General features: G+C 46.9%; 1 protein-coding gene across 16 annotated transcripts in view; it reads left to right on the forward strand.

Moving 5' to 3' along the window:
- DYTN (dystrotelin) overlaps nucleotides 1–18493 on the forward strand; it is a 332586-nt gene that overhangs the window by 171827 nt on the left and 142266 nt on the right. For all 16 annotated transcript variants that reach the window (XM_073646371.1, XM_073646361.1, XM_073646365.1 and 13 more), the window contains one exon: nucleotides 1006–1165. In XM_073646371.1, the coding sequence (XP_073502472.1) occupies nucleotides 1006–1165 (160 nt within the window). The remainder of the gene's footprint in view (nucleotides 1–1005; nucleotides 1166–18493) is intronic.

Below are 18493 nucleotides of genomic sequence, written 5' to 3' on the forward strand. Positions count from 1 at the left end.
CAGTAGAAAATCTACTCCAGCGCCTAACTAGAGTAGCATTTCTGGCACAGTGCACAGAGACACACACACCATTTACTAGAGGCGTCAAATTCATTAAGTGGTGTGTGCCTCTTAATGAATTTGGCTCCGCATGGTCTGGCAAGACTGGCATAGCATGAGCTTGTACTATGTCAGTCTTGATGATTTGGCCCCTAAATGTTCTACTGTGTAGAGGCTCCTTGAAGAATCATATTATGATGCATTGAAACATTTTTTTCAGGCCGATTGTGTATGAAATCCATATAAAATCAGTTTTCAGGCACTATCATAGGCATGTGTAACATTTATCCATAACAAGGCCATGGCCATGAGCCATTAAAGGGGTTGTCTAAGACTTAGGTCATTAACATCAGGTCGTTGGGGTTTGACATCCGGCACCCCTGTTGATCAGCCGTATGCAGCTCTTGCGACAGCCTAATGTACATAGTGCACAGAGCTGGAGCAGTTACTCTGTATATTGTAGAGGCCGGTTTTGGGTGCTGCAGCTCAGTTCTCATTTAAATGAATAGGAGACCGGTGCAAGACCAGCATTCAGATTCTTGTAGGGAGCCAGGTGATGGATTTTCCAATATCTGATATTGATGACATATTCAAATGGGATATCCAAATCCTTTTCTGCCCCTTTAAGGAGAAAACATAACCGTCTGCCATTTATCATTAAATCTGTAGCCAGGAGGCTGCATTATCTGAAAATTATGTCTGGATGGTATTACATAAAAGTAGATGAAATCCCAATGTCCTGATCTGAACTGTAATAATTAAAATCACAATGAGGGATCAGACAACAACCTTTTTTATAGACAGAACAGTATGAAATCTATTTCTTTTCTTCTAAGCTGTGTGAAGTGTTGAACAATGTTAATAACATTTCTCCCCTCAAAGCACCCCGTATACTATTTGTCATTGCAGATTGCACTGCTTTCTCAGGTCACATATTCTTCACTCAATGTATTTTCTAACATTCAGGTTACTGAGGAAGCAGTTATGCCACTGGACTGGGGCAGTGCAAGTACTGAAGGAGTCTCAAGAAGACAATCATGGCAAAGTAGAGGCCCAGATACATATGCTAGCAGAGAGCAATGACTGCATGAAGAAGGAACTGAAAGAACTTAGGCACAACATGCAGGTGCTGTATTGTGATTTACCAACAAGTCAATATGTTACCAAGTAAATGATCATTCTTTGATTTCAGCCTGTAATATCATGTAGACTGCACTTCCTTACCCCCTTAATTCATCATGACATTCATGTACATTATGGATTGCCTTGTCTAACGGCTCCATGTGGTACAAGTTTGTTAAAGGATCACCAGTGTTATCATCAGTCTTTAAATATCTGGAAAGTCTGCACAAATAGGGGATGTTTTTCAAGTGTTCGTGAAAAAAAAAATATTTGCCCGTGAATTCTTTGAAACTGCTTGAGCATTTGCTAGTAATTGTAATCCTAATTAACATTACTTTGTTGATTACAGTAAATAATGCTAATGTGTTCATATCAGTGTTTGAGATATATACTATTATTATTTATATTCCTTATCATTCACAAAAGTTATAATTTTTTGTTTTAAATTTAATGTGTGCTTATAAAGTGTCACATGGTCTTGATGGGTTTCAAAGATAGGGGTCTTCAAAGAGCCCAAAGATTTGCCATAGGATCTACATTTCAAGTCATGTTTTGTATTCATATTTTTTTTTGCTCACAGTAAACAACATAACATAGAAAAAAATAATTAAAGAATAAATAATGTTAACTTACAAATCAAATGTACTTCAAAAGTGTGCCATTGAAAAATACAACTTATTCTACAAAAATAAACCCTCATGAGGCCAAGAAACAATTGTTCCTAGGGGGGAGAGAGGTATTTGGATTTCAAAGAGGGGGTCCACCTCTTAGCGCTATTCATCCATTAGCCAGAGTGGAGAGAGAGCTTCTAACAAAGAGATGGCCACTCGTCTCCCCATAGCTTCCTCAGTTGATAACAATTCATCGAGAAGCTCTTCTGAATCAGGGCCTGTGGTGACCACCACATAGCTTCTCTTCAGAAGGCAATCTCTTTTAAGACTAAATATCTAATGTAACTGTTTTCCATGGGTTCAGTAGAAAACCTGCATACATTAGCAAAATCTAGGATAAAGTGAATATGTAATGGTGTACTTGAAACATACACAGAATTAGAGACCCAGTTATGTGCAAAGTCAGGAGCATTGGGTCCATCTGCTTCCCTATTGTTTTCTACAAATAAATCTATGCCTTGCCAAAAGAAAACAGAGGACAATGATTTCACTAACCGAGTACTTAAAGAATAACTCTTAATGGGGTTGTTTGCTTTATCTTTATTTTACCAAATGTGTTGTGGAAATGATTTTACATGTAAAGTTTTCCTCCTTTGTGAAGAAACTAATTTTCAGTTGAAGGAAACTATCAGGCAGGCCAGGTCATGCTCCCCCATCAGCAGCCACTGTGAGAACAGGAGCGTTTTGAATTCTATGAGGGAGGCTGCAGTACAAATTCATGTCCTCACATATTTGGTCAAATAAAATGGAAAATTCCTCTAATAGTGGAAAACTGCCTGGTTTATATTATGCAGAAAGGATTTTCATTTGACTCCAGTGGCATAATACATTTGAACAATTTTCTTGACAATTAGATTTCATTTCCACCAAGGTAGGGATGACATCAGTCTTGTGAGACTATTACGATCTTTCAGTCTACTGTATATTATTACAGGATTCAATATACAGAGTGTATGTAGCTTTTACACAATGAAAGAACAAGCTAAGGAAAAAATTATACAAAACCGGAGGAGGTCTAGCTAGTTGTAAGGAATTCTCTGATAATTTCCTTACAATTATCTGGACCTCTGTAGGGAATCTAGGTAATGGCTTGGCTTCAATCTCTAGAGCAAATACTTTTGCTTGAAGTGATGTAATGTGATGCGGGGTGGTAGCCGTGGGCAAAGTACTTGTGCTTCACGCCCCGGCACGCTACATGAAAGTGAGGATCCTGGCTGGGTTTGCTGACTTTAGTTCTGGTGGCGATACACCCTTGCTGACCGCATGGTGCCATTGACATTGGCTGAACTCTACAGATGTTGAAGAGTTTAATGAGGGAGACCACCACTCAAAAATATACTGTCTTTTACTGAACAATTAAGTAGGAAGAATGTACAGTGGGTAGCGGGGTATAACTTCATGGCTGTTTCTCTTAAAACAGAGAACATCTTCATGCACATTCTCTCTTTCCTTCCTAGACTCACACGATCCTGCCTTAGTTAGTTCCTCTGCCTTCACCACAACCCAGCACAGTACTTTGGGTGCTTCCCTTGTCCCCAATAACAGCACTACAGTCCAGTAAGTGAGAGTCCTGTACTTCAACCCATGGTTCCTTTTCCCCTTAGAGGAGCTACTTATGCCACTATGGCCATCACTTAGTTTCTCTGCTTGCCGACGCCTCGGGGCTACCGCTTGGGGCACAGTCTTCATCTCACTTTCCCTGTTCTGATCTGTTTCGTTATCTCTTCAACTTGCGAACTCATAACCGTCCCTTTTGGTTTCCTGCCACAGATCCCGAATCACTTACTTCTATCACCTTTCCTGGTCTCTATTCTGGATCACACTATTTGTTGCCTCGGTCTCTTCTCACTATAGGAACACCCACTTCATATGGCTTTGCTGACTAGTCAGACCATAGGTCCGCTTCAGTTGAAAGTCTATGCCCTATCTCACTCCTGACAGGAACCTCTCTGCTGTGCCTTCAATTTATCCCCTCCCAATCTGAGCTAGTCCTAACTATTAACTCCCACTTGTAACATACCTGGCGGCGTCCTTGCATAGTGGTCCATCTCCCACTGTGCAAGAGCGCGCACTTGATCTCCTGTCCAGAATGTCTCTCTGGCTTCCCTCCATGCTGTCTGTTTGTGTCTGTTTCTGCTGCTTAAGGGCGGCGCCCGATCACTTCCTGCTTTTTGTACCTGCTGTGGGTCACACCCCTTGTGCGTCCTCAGCCTATTGCTGTCTGTCACCTGGTATATAGCTCAGCTGCGCCATCTATCCCTGCCTGAGCATAGTGTTTCTTTCAGTGTGTGCTTGCACTCTGAAGGTGCCAGGTCCCGTTCTGTGTTCTCTTGTCTACCTATCCTGGAGGCTGTATTTCCAGGCCTGTCTGAACACGCTCCTAGCCTGTTCCTCCTGCCTTCTAGGGGCCGATTACCTAGACCTGTTCCTGTATCTGGTCTGACCTGTCTGAACACGCTCCTAGCCTGTTCCTCCTGCCTTCTAGGGGCCGATTACCTAGACCTGTTCCTGTATCTTGTCTGACCTGTCTGAACACGCTCCTAGCCTGTTCCTCTCGCCTTCTAGGGGCTGATTTCCTAGACCCGCTCCTGTATCTTGTCTGTCCTGTCTGAACACGCTCCTTGCCTGTTCGTCCTGCCTCTCTGGGGGCCGTATTCCCAGACCCGCTCCTGTATCCCGCTGCAGTGTCGGTCTCCTCCGTACACTCAGTTCCAGTCTGAACTCTCTCCTATCCTTTTCCTGTTTTGCCTCTATGTCCGTTCCCTTCCTTTTTCTGCAGAGTCTGAACTCGTACCTAACTCCTGCTTGTTGTCTCTGTCCTCCCGTTTGTGAGTTTGTGGTCCACTCGCTACTTCACTGCAAGTACCCTGTGGGTGTCTGGCTCTGCCTTTCCCTTCCTGTCTGTTCTGTGTGAACAGAGCCCTGTCCCCCCAACTCAGCCTAGCCTGCTCTGACTCCTTTGCTCACCGCTCCGGCGGTTCTAGCCTGCTCTGACTCCTTGCTCACTGCTCCGGCAGTCCTGTCCTGCCCTGCTTCTGCCCGCTGCTCCGGCAGTCCTGTCCTGCCCTGCTTCTGCCCGCTGCTCCGGCAGTCCTGTCCTGCCCTGCTTCTGCCCGCTGCTCCGGCAGTCCTGTCCTGCCCTGCTTCTGCCCGCTGCTCCGGCAGTCCTGTCCTGCCCTGCTTCTGCCCGCTGCTCCGGTAGTCCTGTCCTGCCCTGCTTCTGCCCGCTGCTCCGGCAGTCCTGTCCTGCCCTGCTTCTGCCCGCTGCTCCGGCAGTCCTGTCCTGCCCTGCTTGTGCTCGCTGCTCCTGCAGCCCTGTCCTGCTCTGTTCTTGCCCACCGCTTCGGGCGTTCCCTCTCTGCTGTGGTTGTCTACCGCATCTGCGGTTCTGTGACCCAGTCTGTACTGGGTCTTAACCTTTCTGTGCTCCAGCCCGTCCTTTCGGCCAGTACCTCCCTGCCTGCATACTCGCCTGTATCCACCCATCTGCATACCTGCCGTGTTTGCTTATATCCACCAGTCTGTGCCAGCCTAACCTGCCTGTTCCTGAGTCCCAGTGTGTACTGGGTCCTATCCCGCCTGTGTTCCTACCTGCTAGTGCCTCCCTGTCTGCACTCTAGCTGTGCTTGCCTGTACCCCTCTACCTGTATTGTTCCTGAGTCCCAGTGTGTACTGGGTCCTATCCCGCCTGTGTTCCTACCTGCTAGTGCCTCCCTGTCTGCACTCTAGCTGCGCTTGCCTTTACCCGCCTGCCTGCATACCAGTCGTGCCTGCCTATACCCTCCAGTCTGTGCGCCAGCCTAACCAGCCTGATCCAGTAATCCCTGTGTGGGTCAACCCCCGTGTCCGGAGTTTGACCTGGAGTAGCACCTGGTCCCTCTGCCCGGTTTCTCCCTGGTGCACTGGCGTCGTATGCCGTCGTGCCATCTTGGTCGGATCGGCCAGATACTTAGTCACGCCCCTCCAGGCACTCTCCGGTTCATGGTCCAGTGGAATCACTACAATCACACGCACACGCCGCTCAGCCCGGGCGTGTGCATAACAGCATGCTCAGGCCATGGTTCCCGTTGAGCCCCACGGCCTTCGCTCTCTGAGAAGTTTTCCAGCGAATACATGCATTAAAATAAATAAATAAATATTTTTTTTTTTCCTTTAGCTGAGTTCCAGGCGAATTACGCACCCGTCCAGATGGATCTATCTGCTCTCGTTCCCGCGGATCCGCTACGTTATTATGGGGATCCTAGACAAAGTCGTGCATTTGTGGAGCAATGCATGCTACACTTCAAGTTCTACCCTCTATGTTTTCCCACCGATCGGGTTAAGGTGGCATTCATTATGTCTTACCTGGCGGGTGATGCCTTGGAATGGATCAACCCCCTATATGAAACACAGGATCCGATCCTCCTGGACCTAATGGCCTTCCTGGTGGCCTTTCTAATGGTCTTCGATGATCCTAACCCGGAGGCTCCTGCTGAAGCTTCACTTCCCAATATCCCGGAGCAGCCCCAATGGGTAATGTGTGTGGGTAGCGCAATAGTCCTCCAGCCCAATGAGACTACTGCCCACCCAGAATCCTCACAGGGTGACTACGCTTTCCGGAATACTTCTCCCAACCTCAAGAGGCAGTCCAGACGTGCTAGACGTAGAGGCAAGCCGTCACGCCAGGGTCTGTCCTCCCTGAGACCTCCTGACCCCAACCTTGAAGTCCCTACTGAAGCTTCATCTCCCTGTATCCCGGAGAAGCCCCAACGGGTAATGTGCGTGGGTAGTGCACCAGTTCTCCTGCCCGAAGAGACTTCTGCCCATCCAGACTCCACACAGGAGAACTTCCTGCACCCGGCATCAGATGCTTCACCCACTTTAACCGGTGTGCATGTCCAAGGATGCTCCAAAGCTGTGGTTACCTCAGAGTCTGTGCACCTCTACTACCTGGCGGAGGACCCCCTGTTGCCTCCTGAATCCTCCGGGATACCACTCGATGACAAATGGAGAGAGAATTCTCTACACCCGGTACTCGATACTTTGTCCGCTTCGTCCTGTGAGCCTGACAATGGGTACCCCAAAGTGGTAGTTACCCCCGAGTCTCTACACCCCTCCGACCAGGCGGAGGACCTCCAGTTGTCTCCTGAACCCTTCGGGGTGCTACCTGGTAGCGAAAGGACAGAGACTCTCCTATACTCTGTACCTGATACCTCGCTCGCTTCGTCCAGTGAGTCCAACCTAGTGTACTCTGAAGCAGTGGTTACTCCCGAGTCTCTACACTCCTCTGACCAGGCGGAGGACCTCCAGTTGTCTCCAGAACCCTTCGGGGTGCCACCTGGTGGTAAATGGACAGAGACTTTCCTATATCCTGGATCTGATACCTCGCTTGCTTCGTCCAGTGAGTCCGACCTAGTGTACTCTGAAGCAGAGGTTACCCGTGAGTCTCTACACCCCTCTGACCAGGCGGAGGACCGCCAGTTGTCTCCAGAACCCTTCGGGGTGCCACCTGGTGGAGAATGGACAGAGACTTTCCTATACTCGGTACCCGATACCTCGCCTGCTTCGTCGAGTGAGTCCGACCTAGTGTACTCTGAAGCAGATGTTTTCTCTGAGCCTCTGCACTCTTCTGACCCGGCGGAGGACCTCCAGTTGTTTCCTGAATCCTCCGGGGTACCACCAGAAAACAAAGAGACAGTGACTTTTCCTCATTATGTACCTGATAACCCGTCTATTTCTTCCTGTGAGCTTGACAAGATGTACCTCGAAGCAGAGATTACCCCCAAGTCTCTGTCCCCCTCCAACCCGGTGGAGGACTTCCAGTTGTCTCCTGTACCCTCTGGGGTGCCACCTGAAAATATGTGGAGAGAGACTTCCTTGTGTGCTGTTCCTGGTACTCCACCCGTTTCGTCTGTTGCTAAGGGTGGCTGGATGGGAGGTAGCATCCTAGCTACCCAGAGGAGACCAGTTTTTCCGGTGGACAGTGGAAGTGATCTCTTCGAAGTGAAGAATTGGCCCTCAAATTCCCTGCGGAAGATTCTGGCAGGCCTGAAGAAGAGGGGGCGTAAGGGGGGGGGTACTGTAACATACCTGGCGGCGTCCTTGCATAGTGGTCCATCTCCCACTGTGCAAGAGCGCGCACTTGATCTCCTGTCCAGAATGTCTCTCTGGCTTCCCTCCATGCTGTCTGTTTGTGTCTGTTTCTGCTGCTTAAGGGCGGCGCCCGATCACTTCCTGCTTTTTGTACCTGCTGTGGGTCACACCCCTTGTGCGTCCTCAGCCTATTGCTGTCTGTCACCTGGTATATAGCTCAGCTGCGCCATCTATCCCTGCCTGAGCATAGTGTTTCTTTCAGTGTGTGCTTGCACTCTGAAGGTGCCAGGTCCCGTTCTGTGTTCTCTTGTCTGCCTATCCTGGAGGCTGTATTTCCAGGCCTGTCTGAACACGCTCCTAGCCTGTTCCTCCTGCCTTCTAGGGGCCGATTACCTAGACCTGTTCCTGTATCTGGTCTGACCTGTCTGAACACGCTCCTAGCCTGTTCCTCCTGCCTTCTAGGGGCCGATTACCTAGACCTGTTCCTGTATCTTGTCTGACCTGTCTGAACACGCTCCTAGCCTGTTCCTCTCGCCTTCTAGGGGCTGATTTCCTAGACCCGCTCCTGTATCTTGTCTGTCCTGTCTGAACACGCTCCTTGCCTGTTCGTCCTGCCTCTCTGGGGGCCGTATTCCCAGACCCGCTCCTGTATCCCGCTGCAGTGTCGGTCTCCTCCGTACACTCAGTTCCAGTCTGAACTCTCTCCTATCCTTTTCCTGTTTTGCCTCTATGTCCGTTCCCTTCCTTTTTCTGCAGAGTCTGAACTCGTACCTAACTCCTGCTTGTTGTCTCTGTCCTCCCGTTTGTGAGTTTGTGGTCCACTCGCTACTTCACTGCAAGTACCCTGTGGGTGTCTGGCTCTGCCTTTCCCTTCCTGTCTGTTCTGTGTGAACAGAGCCCTGTCCCCCCTACTCAGCCTAGCCTGCTCTGACTCCTTTGCTCACCGCTCCGGCGGTTCTAGCCTGCTCTGACTCCTTGCTCACTGCTCCGGCAGTCCTGTCCTGCCCTGCTTCTGCCCGCTGCTCCGGCAGTCCTGTCCTGCCCTGCTTCTGCCCGCTGCTCCGGCAGTCCTGTCCTGCCCTGCTTCTGCCCGCTGCTCCGGCAGTCCTGTCCTGCCCTGCTTCTGCCCGCTGCTCCGGCAGTCCTGTCCTGCCCTGCTTCTGCCCGCTGCTCCGGCAGTCCTGTCCTGCCCTGCTTCTGCCCGCTGCTCCGGCAGTCCTGTCCTGCCCTGCTTCTGCCCGCTGCTCCGGCAGTCCTGTCCTGCCCTGCTTGTGCTCGCTGCTCCTGCAGCCCTGTCCTGCTCTGTTCTTGCCCACCGCTTCGGGCGTTCCCTCTCTGCTGTGGTTGTCTACCGCATCTGCGGTTCTGTGACCCAGTCTGTACTGGGTCTTAACCTTTCTGTGCTCCAGCCCGTCCTTTCGGCCAGTACCTCCCTGCCTGCATACTCGCCTGTATCCACCCATCTGCATACCTGCCGTGTTTGCTTATATCCACCAGTCTGTGCCAGCCTAACCTGCCTGTTCCTGAGTCCCAGTGTGTACTGGGTCCTATCCCGCCTGTGTTCCTACCTGCTAGTGCCTCCCTGTCTGCACTCTAGCTGTGCTTGCCTGTACCCCTCTACCTGTATTGTTCCTGAGTCCCAGTGTGTACTGGGTCCTATCCCGCCTGTGTTCCTACCTGCTAGTGCCTCCCTGTCTGCACTCTAGCTGCGCTTGCCTTTACCCGCCTGCCTGCATACCAGTCGTGCCTGCCTATACCCTCCAGTCTGTGCGCCAGCCTAACCAGCCTGATCCAGTAATCCCTGTGTGGGTCAACCCCCGTGTCCGGAGTTTGACCTGGAGTAGCACCTGGTCCCTCTGCCCGGTTTCTCCCTGGTGCACTGGCGTCGTATGCCGTCGTGCCATCTTGGTCGGATCGGCCAGATACTTAGTCACGCCCCTCCAGGCACTCTCCGGTTCATGGTCCAGTGGAATCACTACAATCACACGCACACGCCGCTCAGCCCGGGCGTGTGCATAACACCACTAAGCCTGTCAGCTACCGATGCTGGGCAGAATGCACCTTCCTTTCTAACAGTACAAATTATTACATATTCTACACATCATATCACATTACATTGATACACATGCCTTCAAGAGGAAAGGTGGGCAACATTTCCACCTTCTTACAGTGGCAGCACATGGTTTTAGCAGTAGCTTCCCTTGACAACACCAGATTTCTTATTAATTCACAACCAGCAATATTTCTCATAGGAGGTTTTCTCTTCAGGCTGCAAAAGAGGCATTTCACAAAGTGATCTATTTCAAGTGTTTATTTCTGTTAATGTTGATGATTATGGCTTACAGACAATGAAAACACAAAAGTCATTATCTCAGTAAATTAGAATACTTTATAACACCAGCTTGAAAAATGATTTTAAAATCTGAAATGTTGGCCTACTGAAATGTATGTTCAGTAAATGCACTCAATACTTGGTCGGGTCTCCTTTTGCATCAATTACTGCATCAATGCGGCATGGCATGGAGGCGATCAGCCTGTGGCACTGCTGAGGTGTTATGGAAGCCCAGGTTGCTTTGATAGCAGCCTTCAGCTCGTCTGCTTTGTTGGGTCTAGTGTCTCTCATCTTCCTCTTGACAATACCCCATAGATTTTATATGGGGTTAAGGTCAGACGAGTTTTCTGGCCAATCAAGCACAGTGATACATTGGTTTTTAAACCAGATATTGGTACTTTTGGCAGTGTGGACAGGTGCCAAGTCCTGCTGGAGAATGAAATTTCCATCTCCAAAAAGCTTGGCGGCAGAGGGAAGGATGAAGTGCTCTAAAATTTCCTGGTAGACGGCTGCGCTGACTTTGGTCTTGATAAAACGCAGTGGACCTACACCAGCAGATGACATGGCTCCCCAAACCATCACTGATTGTGGAAACTTCACACTAGACCTCAAGCAGCTTGGATTGTGTGCCTCTCCACTCCTCCTCCAGACTCTGGGACCTTGATTTTCAAATGAAATGCAAAATTTACTTTCATCTGAAACAAACACCTTGGACCACTGAGCAACAGTCCAGGTCTGGTAATTACGTCTGGCACCACTTAAATCCACTTATTTAAACAGACTTTATGTGGATTTAAGCGGTGCCCGACATATTTATCTGTCCATTATCCTTTTAATTCCCTGTACCTTTCAAAGATGCATCTAAAACAGTCACACCGTCTGTGTGATATACCCCTAGCCTTCAACTTTGAATTCCACATACTCTGTCCCTCAGCAGTGTGCGCTTCTATCGGCCTTCGGATCTTGGGCTGCCATGGAGATGCGTCTAGCCACGTCATACGTACTGCTCCCTCATCCTTACTCATCGGGTGTGGGCGCGGCTGCATGGTGCATGACGCGGACCTGCGGTCACGTGACTTCCGGCACGCCGGCATGAGCGCCGAACCAGATCCGCTGCCACCACTGATTAACAGCCGTATATAAACAGGTAATGACCCGTACCTTATTAGACACCCCCCCTGGAAGAAGCTAACCGCAAAATGCGCGTCTGGGCCAGTGACACCAGTAACAGGTCGTACCTTCTATCTTCGGCACTCTGCCTTGTACTGCTTGTGTTTTATTACTCTTCCTTCATGGCACTTTGCTATATACTCTGCATAAATGCTCCTACAATCATGCTGCTATTTGCATTATCTGCACTTTACTAACTTGGTAGTAGCCATTAACTTGTATGCATGTAGAACTATTAGGCTTGTATAAGGAGGCACTTACCTTTATTTGACTAATTTCACAGGGCACTTTTCTACATCTGATAGTGTTATTCAGAAGTATACTGAGATTCTATGTGCAATATACTAGGTGTTTGCCTATGTGACATACACAAGTGCTTCTCACTAAATTAGAATATCATCAAAAAGTTAATTTATTTCAGTTCTTCAATACAAAAAGTGAAACTCATATATTATATAGTAACATAGTAACGTAGGTTGAATAAAGACCTAGGTCCATCCAGTTAAACCTTTCTCCCCAAATTGTACTCCCTACACTAACATACTAATTTACTGGGTCTAGGCCTCACAAATGTATTATTATCATTTTTATTATTGCTGCACTATTACAATTAAAAATGAACCCTTTTATAATTTTTTAATTAGTTTTATATTTTGTATTACTCTTGTGATTCCAATAATGGTATTACTAAAATCCCTATGCCTAAATCTGTTGATCCAAAAGAAGGCAAAAACCCCAAGACACATATAGAGTCATTATAAACAGAGTGATATATTTCAAGTGTTTATTTCTGTTAATGTTAATGGTCATGGCTTACAGCCAATGAAAACACAAAAGTCATTTTGTAATCAGTAAATTAGAGTAATTAACAAAAAACACCTGCAAAGGCTTCCGATGTTAGAACCCTCCTGTTTGTTTTTTCCATCTTGTGTTTTGCGGTCACGTGACCATCTGCCTTTATATTCCAGCTCCGTCCTTTTGGCTGTGCTGGACTTCAGTGTTTGACTGTTTCTCTAGCCAGGTGCTTCTGTGCCTTTCTCTGTCAGTTCGCTTGGTCCTTCTGGGACCTCTAGTACTTTTTTGTCAGTTTGTCTTTTTGTGTTCTGCAACTAGTTTTCTGTTTAGGACGTGTCCCATTTTTGTCCCAGTCCTTAGTTCTTTTAGGGACCCCTCCCTTAATGTTATAGGTCTTCGTTCAGACTAGCTGAGGACTAAGGCGGGTCTGTTCGCTAGGAACAGGCAGCCTGCTACATTGTAGGGATTCAGCTTAGTCTTACTGTAGGGACAGCTTTCCCCTATCTTTCTTTAGTTCATGTTGCAGATCATAACAGTAAGTCCAGCCCAAAAAACTAAAAGGAAAGAAATTTGGGGATCAGTATGGTTTCCGTCCAGGATTTGGCTCAACGCCTGCAGGGATTGTCTCTGGAGGTGGCCGAGCTTCAGCAACATGTGAGTAGCTGTTCTGGAGCGCATTTTGTCGAACCCAAGGTAGGACTGCCTGATGTTTTTTATGGTAAACAGCAAGATTTTTTTTCCTTTAAAAATGCTTGTTTGTTATATTTTCATTTGAGACCAAGGTCCTCTGGGAATGCATCACAGCGCATTGGTTTTATTATGTCACTTTTGCGCAATGAACCACAGGGGTGGGCCTTTTCTCTCCAACCTAATGATCCGTGTTTAAGGTCTGTTGAAGAATTTTTTTCTGCTATGGGGCTATTATATGATGATTCTGATCGAATCTCATCTGCTGAGGCAGAACTCAGGCGTTTGAATCAGGGGTCAGGTGATGTTGAAAATTATTGCACACACTTCAGGAGATGGGCCTCAGAAGTTAAATGGAATGATCCTGCGCTGAAATGTTTATTTCTTGCTGGTCTGAGTGAAAGGGTTAAGGATCTGCTAATTGCATTCTCTGCACCTGAGACTTTGCAGGATGCTATGCAATTAGTTGTTTGTGTGGACAGGAGACTGAGGTCCAGGGTGAATGAGGTAAAGACTTCTGTAATGTCAGTTCCTAGTCCCCAGAAAATATGCTCTGATGGCGGAGAACCGATGGAGGTTGGGGCGGAGTCGCTCCCTTCTCAAGAAGAGACCGGAGGTTCGCACAGGGATTGTGTCTTCATTGTGGTAAAGCTGACCATTTGATTAAATATTGTGAGCTTCGTTTAAGTAAAGAAAAAAAAAGGTCAGTTATGCCCGTATAGCTTGTTTACGCTCTGCAGGAGTATTTCTTTCTGGGGGTACTACTTTGCAGGGAGATTTTATTGAATTTCAGGTATTTGTGGATTGTGGTTCAACACTTAATGTGATTGATAAAGGGTTTTTGGAAAACCTTAAATTGAAATCCAAACCTTTGTCATCACCTATTTCTGTGATTGCAATTGATAACACTCCCTTGAAATGTATTACTCACAAGGTTGCTGCATATCCCCTCACTATCAATGGAGTTCACCAAGAAATTTTGGACTTGGTTGTTTTAAATAATTTACCCTCTCTGGTTGTTCTAGGATTGCCTTGGCTAAAACTGCACAATCCTTTACTGGACTGGTCTACTAATGTGATTAAGTCTTGGAGTCTGAAGTGCTATGATAAATGTTGTAATGGTCGCATTGCAGCTGTGGAAAAAGGGGAATTACCTGTACCTATTCAAGATTTTTGGAGGGTTTTTTCGGAGGAGGAGTCACAAGTTTTACCTCCTCACAGGGATTATGATTGCGCCATTGAGTTTGTTCCGGGAGCTACTCTTCCCAAGAGTCACTTGTTTAATCTGACTATCCCTGAAAGAACGGCCTTGGAGGAATACATACAGACTAGCCTGGCTGCTGGTCACATTAGACCTTCTAAGTCGCCTGTGGCAGTTGGATTTTTCTTTGTTAAGAAAAAAGACGGAGGTTTACGTCCATGTCTGGATTTTCGTGAAGTTAATAAGATTACCGTACGCAATTCCTATCCATTGCCGTTAATTCCTGACTTGTTTAACCAGTTAATGGGGGCCAAGTGGTTCTCTAAAATTGATCTCCGGGGGGCATACAATTTGATGGGGGTGATGAATGGAAAACTGATTTTAACACTCTGGTAGGTCATTTTGAGAATCTGGTGATGGCTTTTGGTCTTACCAATGCACCTGCATTTTTTCAGAACCTTATTAATGAAATCCTGAGACCTTTGATTGGTAAGAATGTGGTTGTGTATTTGGATGACATTTTGATTTATTCGCCAGATCTGGAGTCTCATTGGCAGAATGTACGTGAAGTTTTGCAGTTATTGAGTGATAATTCACTCTTTGCTAAGCTGGAGAAATGTGAGTTTGCTGTACAGAAAATTAGTTTTTTGGGCTACATTGTCTCCAGCGAGGGCTTTGAGATGGACCCTGTGAAGGTTCAGGCTGTGCAGGAATGGCCTAGGCCTATTGGTTTGAAATCTATACAGAGATTTTGGGGTTTTGCCAATTATTACAGGAAATTCATTAAGAATTTTTCTGTAATTGTTAAACCTCTAACCGATCTCACCAGGAAAGGTGCGAATACCGCCCAGTGGACTACTGAGGCCATTGAAGCGTTTGAGTATCTCAAAGAGAGGTTCAGTTCTGCCCCTATCCTTATGCTGCCTGAGGAGACCAAGTCTTTTTTGGTCGAGGTCGATGCTTCATCGGTAGGAGTCGGAGCAGTTTTGTCTCAGGAGAACAAGGGTGGAGTACATCCTTGTGCCTTCTTCTTGAAATTTTTTTCGGAAACCGAACTGAATTATGATGTTAGAAATCGGGAGTGGCTGGCTATTAAACTCGCGTTTGAACATTTGCGTCATTTTTTGGAAGGCTCTAGATTTCCTATTCAGGTTTTTACAGATCATAAGAATTTGATCTATCTGGAAGCTGCCAAGCGCTTGAATGCCCGTCAAGCTAGGTGGGCACTTTTTTTTTCTCGGTTTCATTTTTCTGTTACTTATATCCCTGGTACTAAGAATGTTAAAGCCAATGCTTTATCTCGCAGCTTCTCTTCTACGGTCGGTGCCGAGGAGGAGGAGAGCATTTTACAGAAAGGAGTTGTTGTGGCGGCATTGGACTCCGTGTTGAAGAATGGTATACTGAAAGCTCAAGATGATGCTCCATCTAACAATCCCCATGGAAGGTTGTTCGTGCCTAGAGCCTTTAGGAGAGATTGTTTGTGGAGTGTCATGCGTCTCGGTTGGCAGGTCATCCAGGAATTTCGGAGACTAAGAGACTTATCAGTCGCAGTTTTTGGTGGCCTGGATCGCAGAGGGAAGTCAGTAAGTGGGTGCGTCAATGTACTGTGTGTGCTAGGTCAAAGGCTTCACATACTCCTGCTGCGGGGTTGGTTTGCCCTCTGGATGTTCCTAGTGCGCCTTGGACGCATCTCACAATGGATTTTATTACTGATCTTCCTGTGTCCGAGGGTTTTACTGTCAACTGGGTTGTCGTGGACCGTTTTAGTAAGATGTGTCATTTGGTTCCATTCATTAAGTTGCCCTGCGCCAAGACGCTCGCTAAGGTGTTTGTTAAGGAGATTGTCAAGCTCCATGGCGTTCCCACGGATATTGTTTCTGATAGAGGACCTCAGTTTGTGGCTCGCTTTTGGCGTGCTTTTTGTGACAGGTTGGGAGTCCATTTGTCATTTCCGTCTGGTTATCATCCTGAGTCTAATGGACAGACTGAAAGAAAGAACCAGGATGTTGAACAGTTTTTGCGTTGTTTTGTGGCGGACAATCAAGAGGTGTGGTCTGAGTTTCTGCTTCTCGCAGAATTTGCTCTTAATAATCATACATCCTCCTCTGCTGGGTGTTCTCCTTTTTTTTGTTGTACTGGGAGACATCAGTCTTTTGGTTCGTTCTCCAAATTGGGGTCGGCGGTGCGGGAGGAGGAGAATTTTTCCGGTGATTTGGAGAGAGTTTGGACTAATGTACGTTGCAACCTTCAAGAGGCTAACAAGAAGTCCAAGAAGTATTTTGACAGGAAACATAAGGAGGTTTTGTTTACTGTGGGTGACATGGTTTGGTTGTCCTCGAAGACGTGCGCTGTGCTCCCTGACTTCCCGGGCATGCGCAAAGCGCCACTCACATAGAATGCGCTTTGCTTCATCCCGGCCTTGTCTCTCTATGCACTTCGCCGCAGGGTTCTGTTACACAGGCGTCGGGAATTTTTGGAATGTGGAAGAAAAAAATTAACATTTAACTTTTTTCACAAAAATGTTACTTTAGACCCAATTTTTTTTATTTTTGCAGGGGTAACAGGAAAAAATGGACCCCAAAATTTGTTGTGCAATTTCCCCTGAGCATGCAGATACCCCATACATGGGGTAAAACCACTGTTTGGGCGCACGGCAGGGTTTGGAAGGGAAGGAGCGCCATTTGACTTTTTGATTGTAAAATTTGCTTGAATAATTAGCGGACGCCATGCTGCGTTTGGAGAGCCCATGATGTGCCTAAACAGTGGAAAACCCCCACAAGTGACACCATTTTGGAAACTAGACCCCTCAGGGAACTTATCTAGATGTGTGGTGAGCACCTTGAATCCCCAGGTGCTTCACAGAAGTTTAGAACATTGAGCCGTAAAAGTAAAATTTTCACATTTTTCCCACAAAAATGTTTTTCAGCCCCCAATTTTGAAATTTCATAAAGGTAACAGGAGAAATTACACCATAGCATTTGTTTTGAAATTTCTCCTGAGTAAGTGGATACCCCATATGTGGGGGAAAACCACTGTTTGGGGCGCACAGTAGGTTTCGGAAGGGAAGGAGCGCCATTTGACTTTTTGAATGTAAAATTTGCTTGAATAATTAGCGGACGCCATGTTGAGTTTGGAGAGCCCCTGATGTGCCTAAACAGTGGAAACCCCCCACAAGTGACATAAACATTTATTCATGGGTACAGTATATTTTTATTTTTTGAGGATTATTTTGTTTCATATTTTTTTTTATATTTTTACAATTTTTTTTTTTTCACTCTGACACTTTTTTTACTTTTACACACTGTCCCACTATGGGACTTTCACTTTTTACATTCTGATAGGCTATATAGCATAGGAATGCAGCACCATCCCTGTGCTATACAGCCTGTCAGTGCCGCACAGGGAGAAGTTACTTTGGTTGTGCACTGCACATGACCAAAGTAACTTCTTGCCTCCTGGTGACCCGGATGTTGTCATGACGACATTGGGTCACCATGACAACATCCGAGACCCGGCAGGAGACAGCGCGGGACACTGGAGAGGAGGTAAGTAACGGCCCTTACCTCCCCTTGCTCCCGGAATTCTGCGATTGACTTAGTGCCCCTAAACCCCAGACCACAGTAATAGACCCCCTAAATCTCAGTGTACAGTAATAGGCCCACTAAAGCCCAGTCTACAGTAATAGGCCCCCTATCCACCAGTCTATTGTAATAGACCCTAAACCACTGTCCACAGTAATAGTCCCCCCCTAACACCAGTCTACAGTAATAACCCCCTTAATCCACAATCTACAATAATAGCCCCCAACCCCAAGTCTACAGTAATAGTCCCCCCTAACCCTGAGTCTTCAGTAATAGGCCCAATAACTCCCAGTCTACAGTACAAGCCCACCTAAACCCCAGTCTACAGTAATAGTTCCCCCTAACCCACAGTCTGCAGCAATAGGCCCACTAAATCACAGTCTATAGTAATAACCCCCTTAGCTCCATTCTATTGTAATAGTCCCCCTTACCCTCTGTCTACAGTAATATACCCCCTAAAACCCAGTCTACAGTAATAGGCCCACTAAACCCCAGTCTACAGTAATAGCCCTCCTAAAACCCAGTCTACAGTAATAGTCCCTCCTAATCCACAGTATACAGTAATAGGCCCACTAAACCCCAGTCTACAGTAATAGCCCCCCAACCCCAGTCTACAGTAATAGACCCCTTAAAACCCAGTCTACAGTAATAGACCCCTTAAAACCCAGTCTACAGTAATAGGCCCACTAACCCCCAGTCTACAGTAATAGTCCCCCCTAACCTCAATCTATAGTAATAGCCCCCTAACCAACAGTCTACAGTAATAGCCCCCCTAACCCCAGTCTACAGTAATAGCTCCCCTAAACTCCAGTCTTCAGTAACA

Source organism: Phyllobates terribilis, unplaced genomic scaffold (genome assembly GCF_046119375.1).
Source record: "Phyllobates terribilis strain yellow unplaced genomic scaffold, ASM4611937v1 Scaffold_9__5_contigs__length_417890890, whole genome shotgun sequence".
Lineage (NCBI taxonomy): Eukaryota > Metazoa > Chordata > Amphibia > Anura > Dendrobatidae > Phyllobates > Phyllobates terribilis.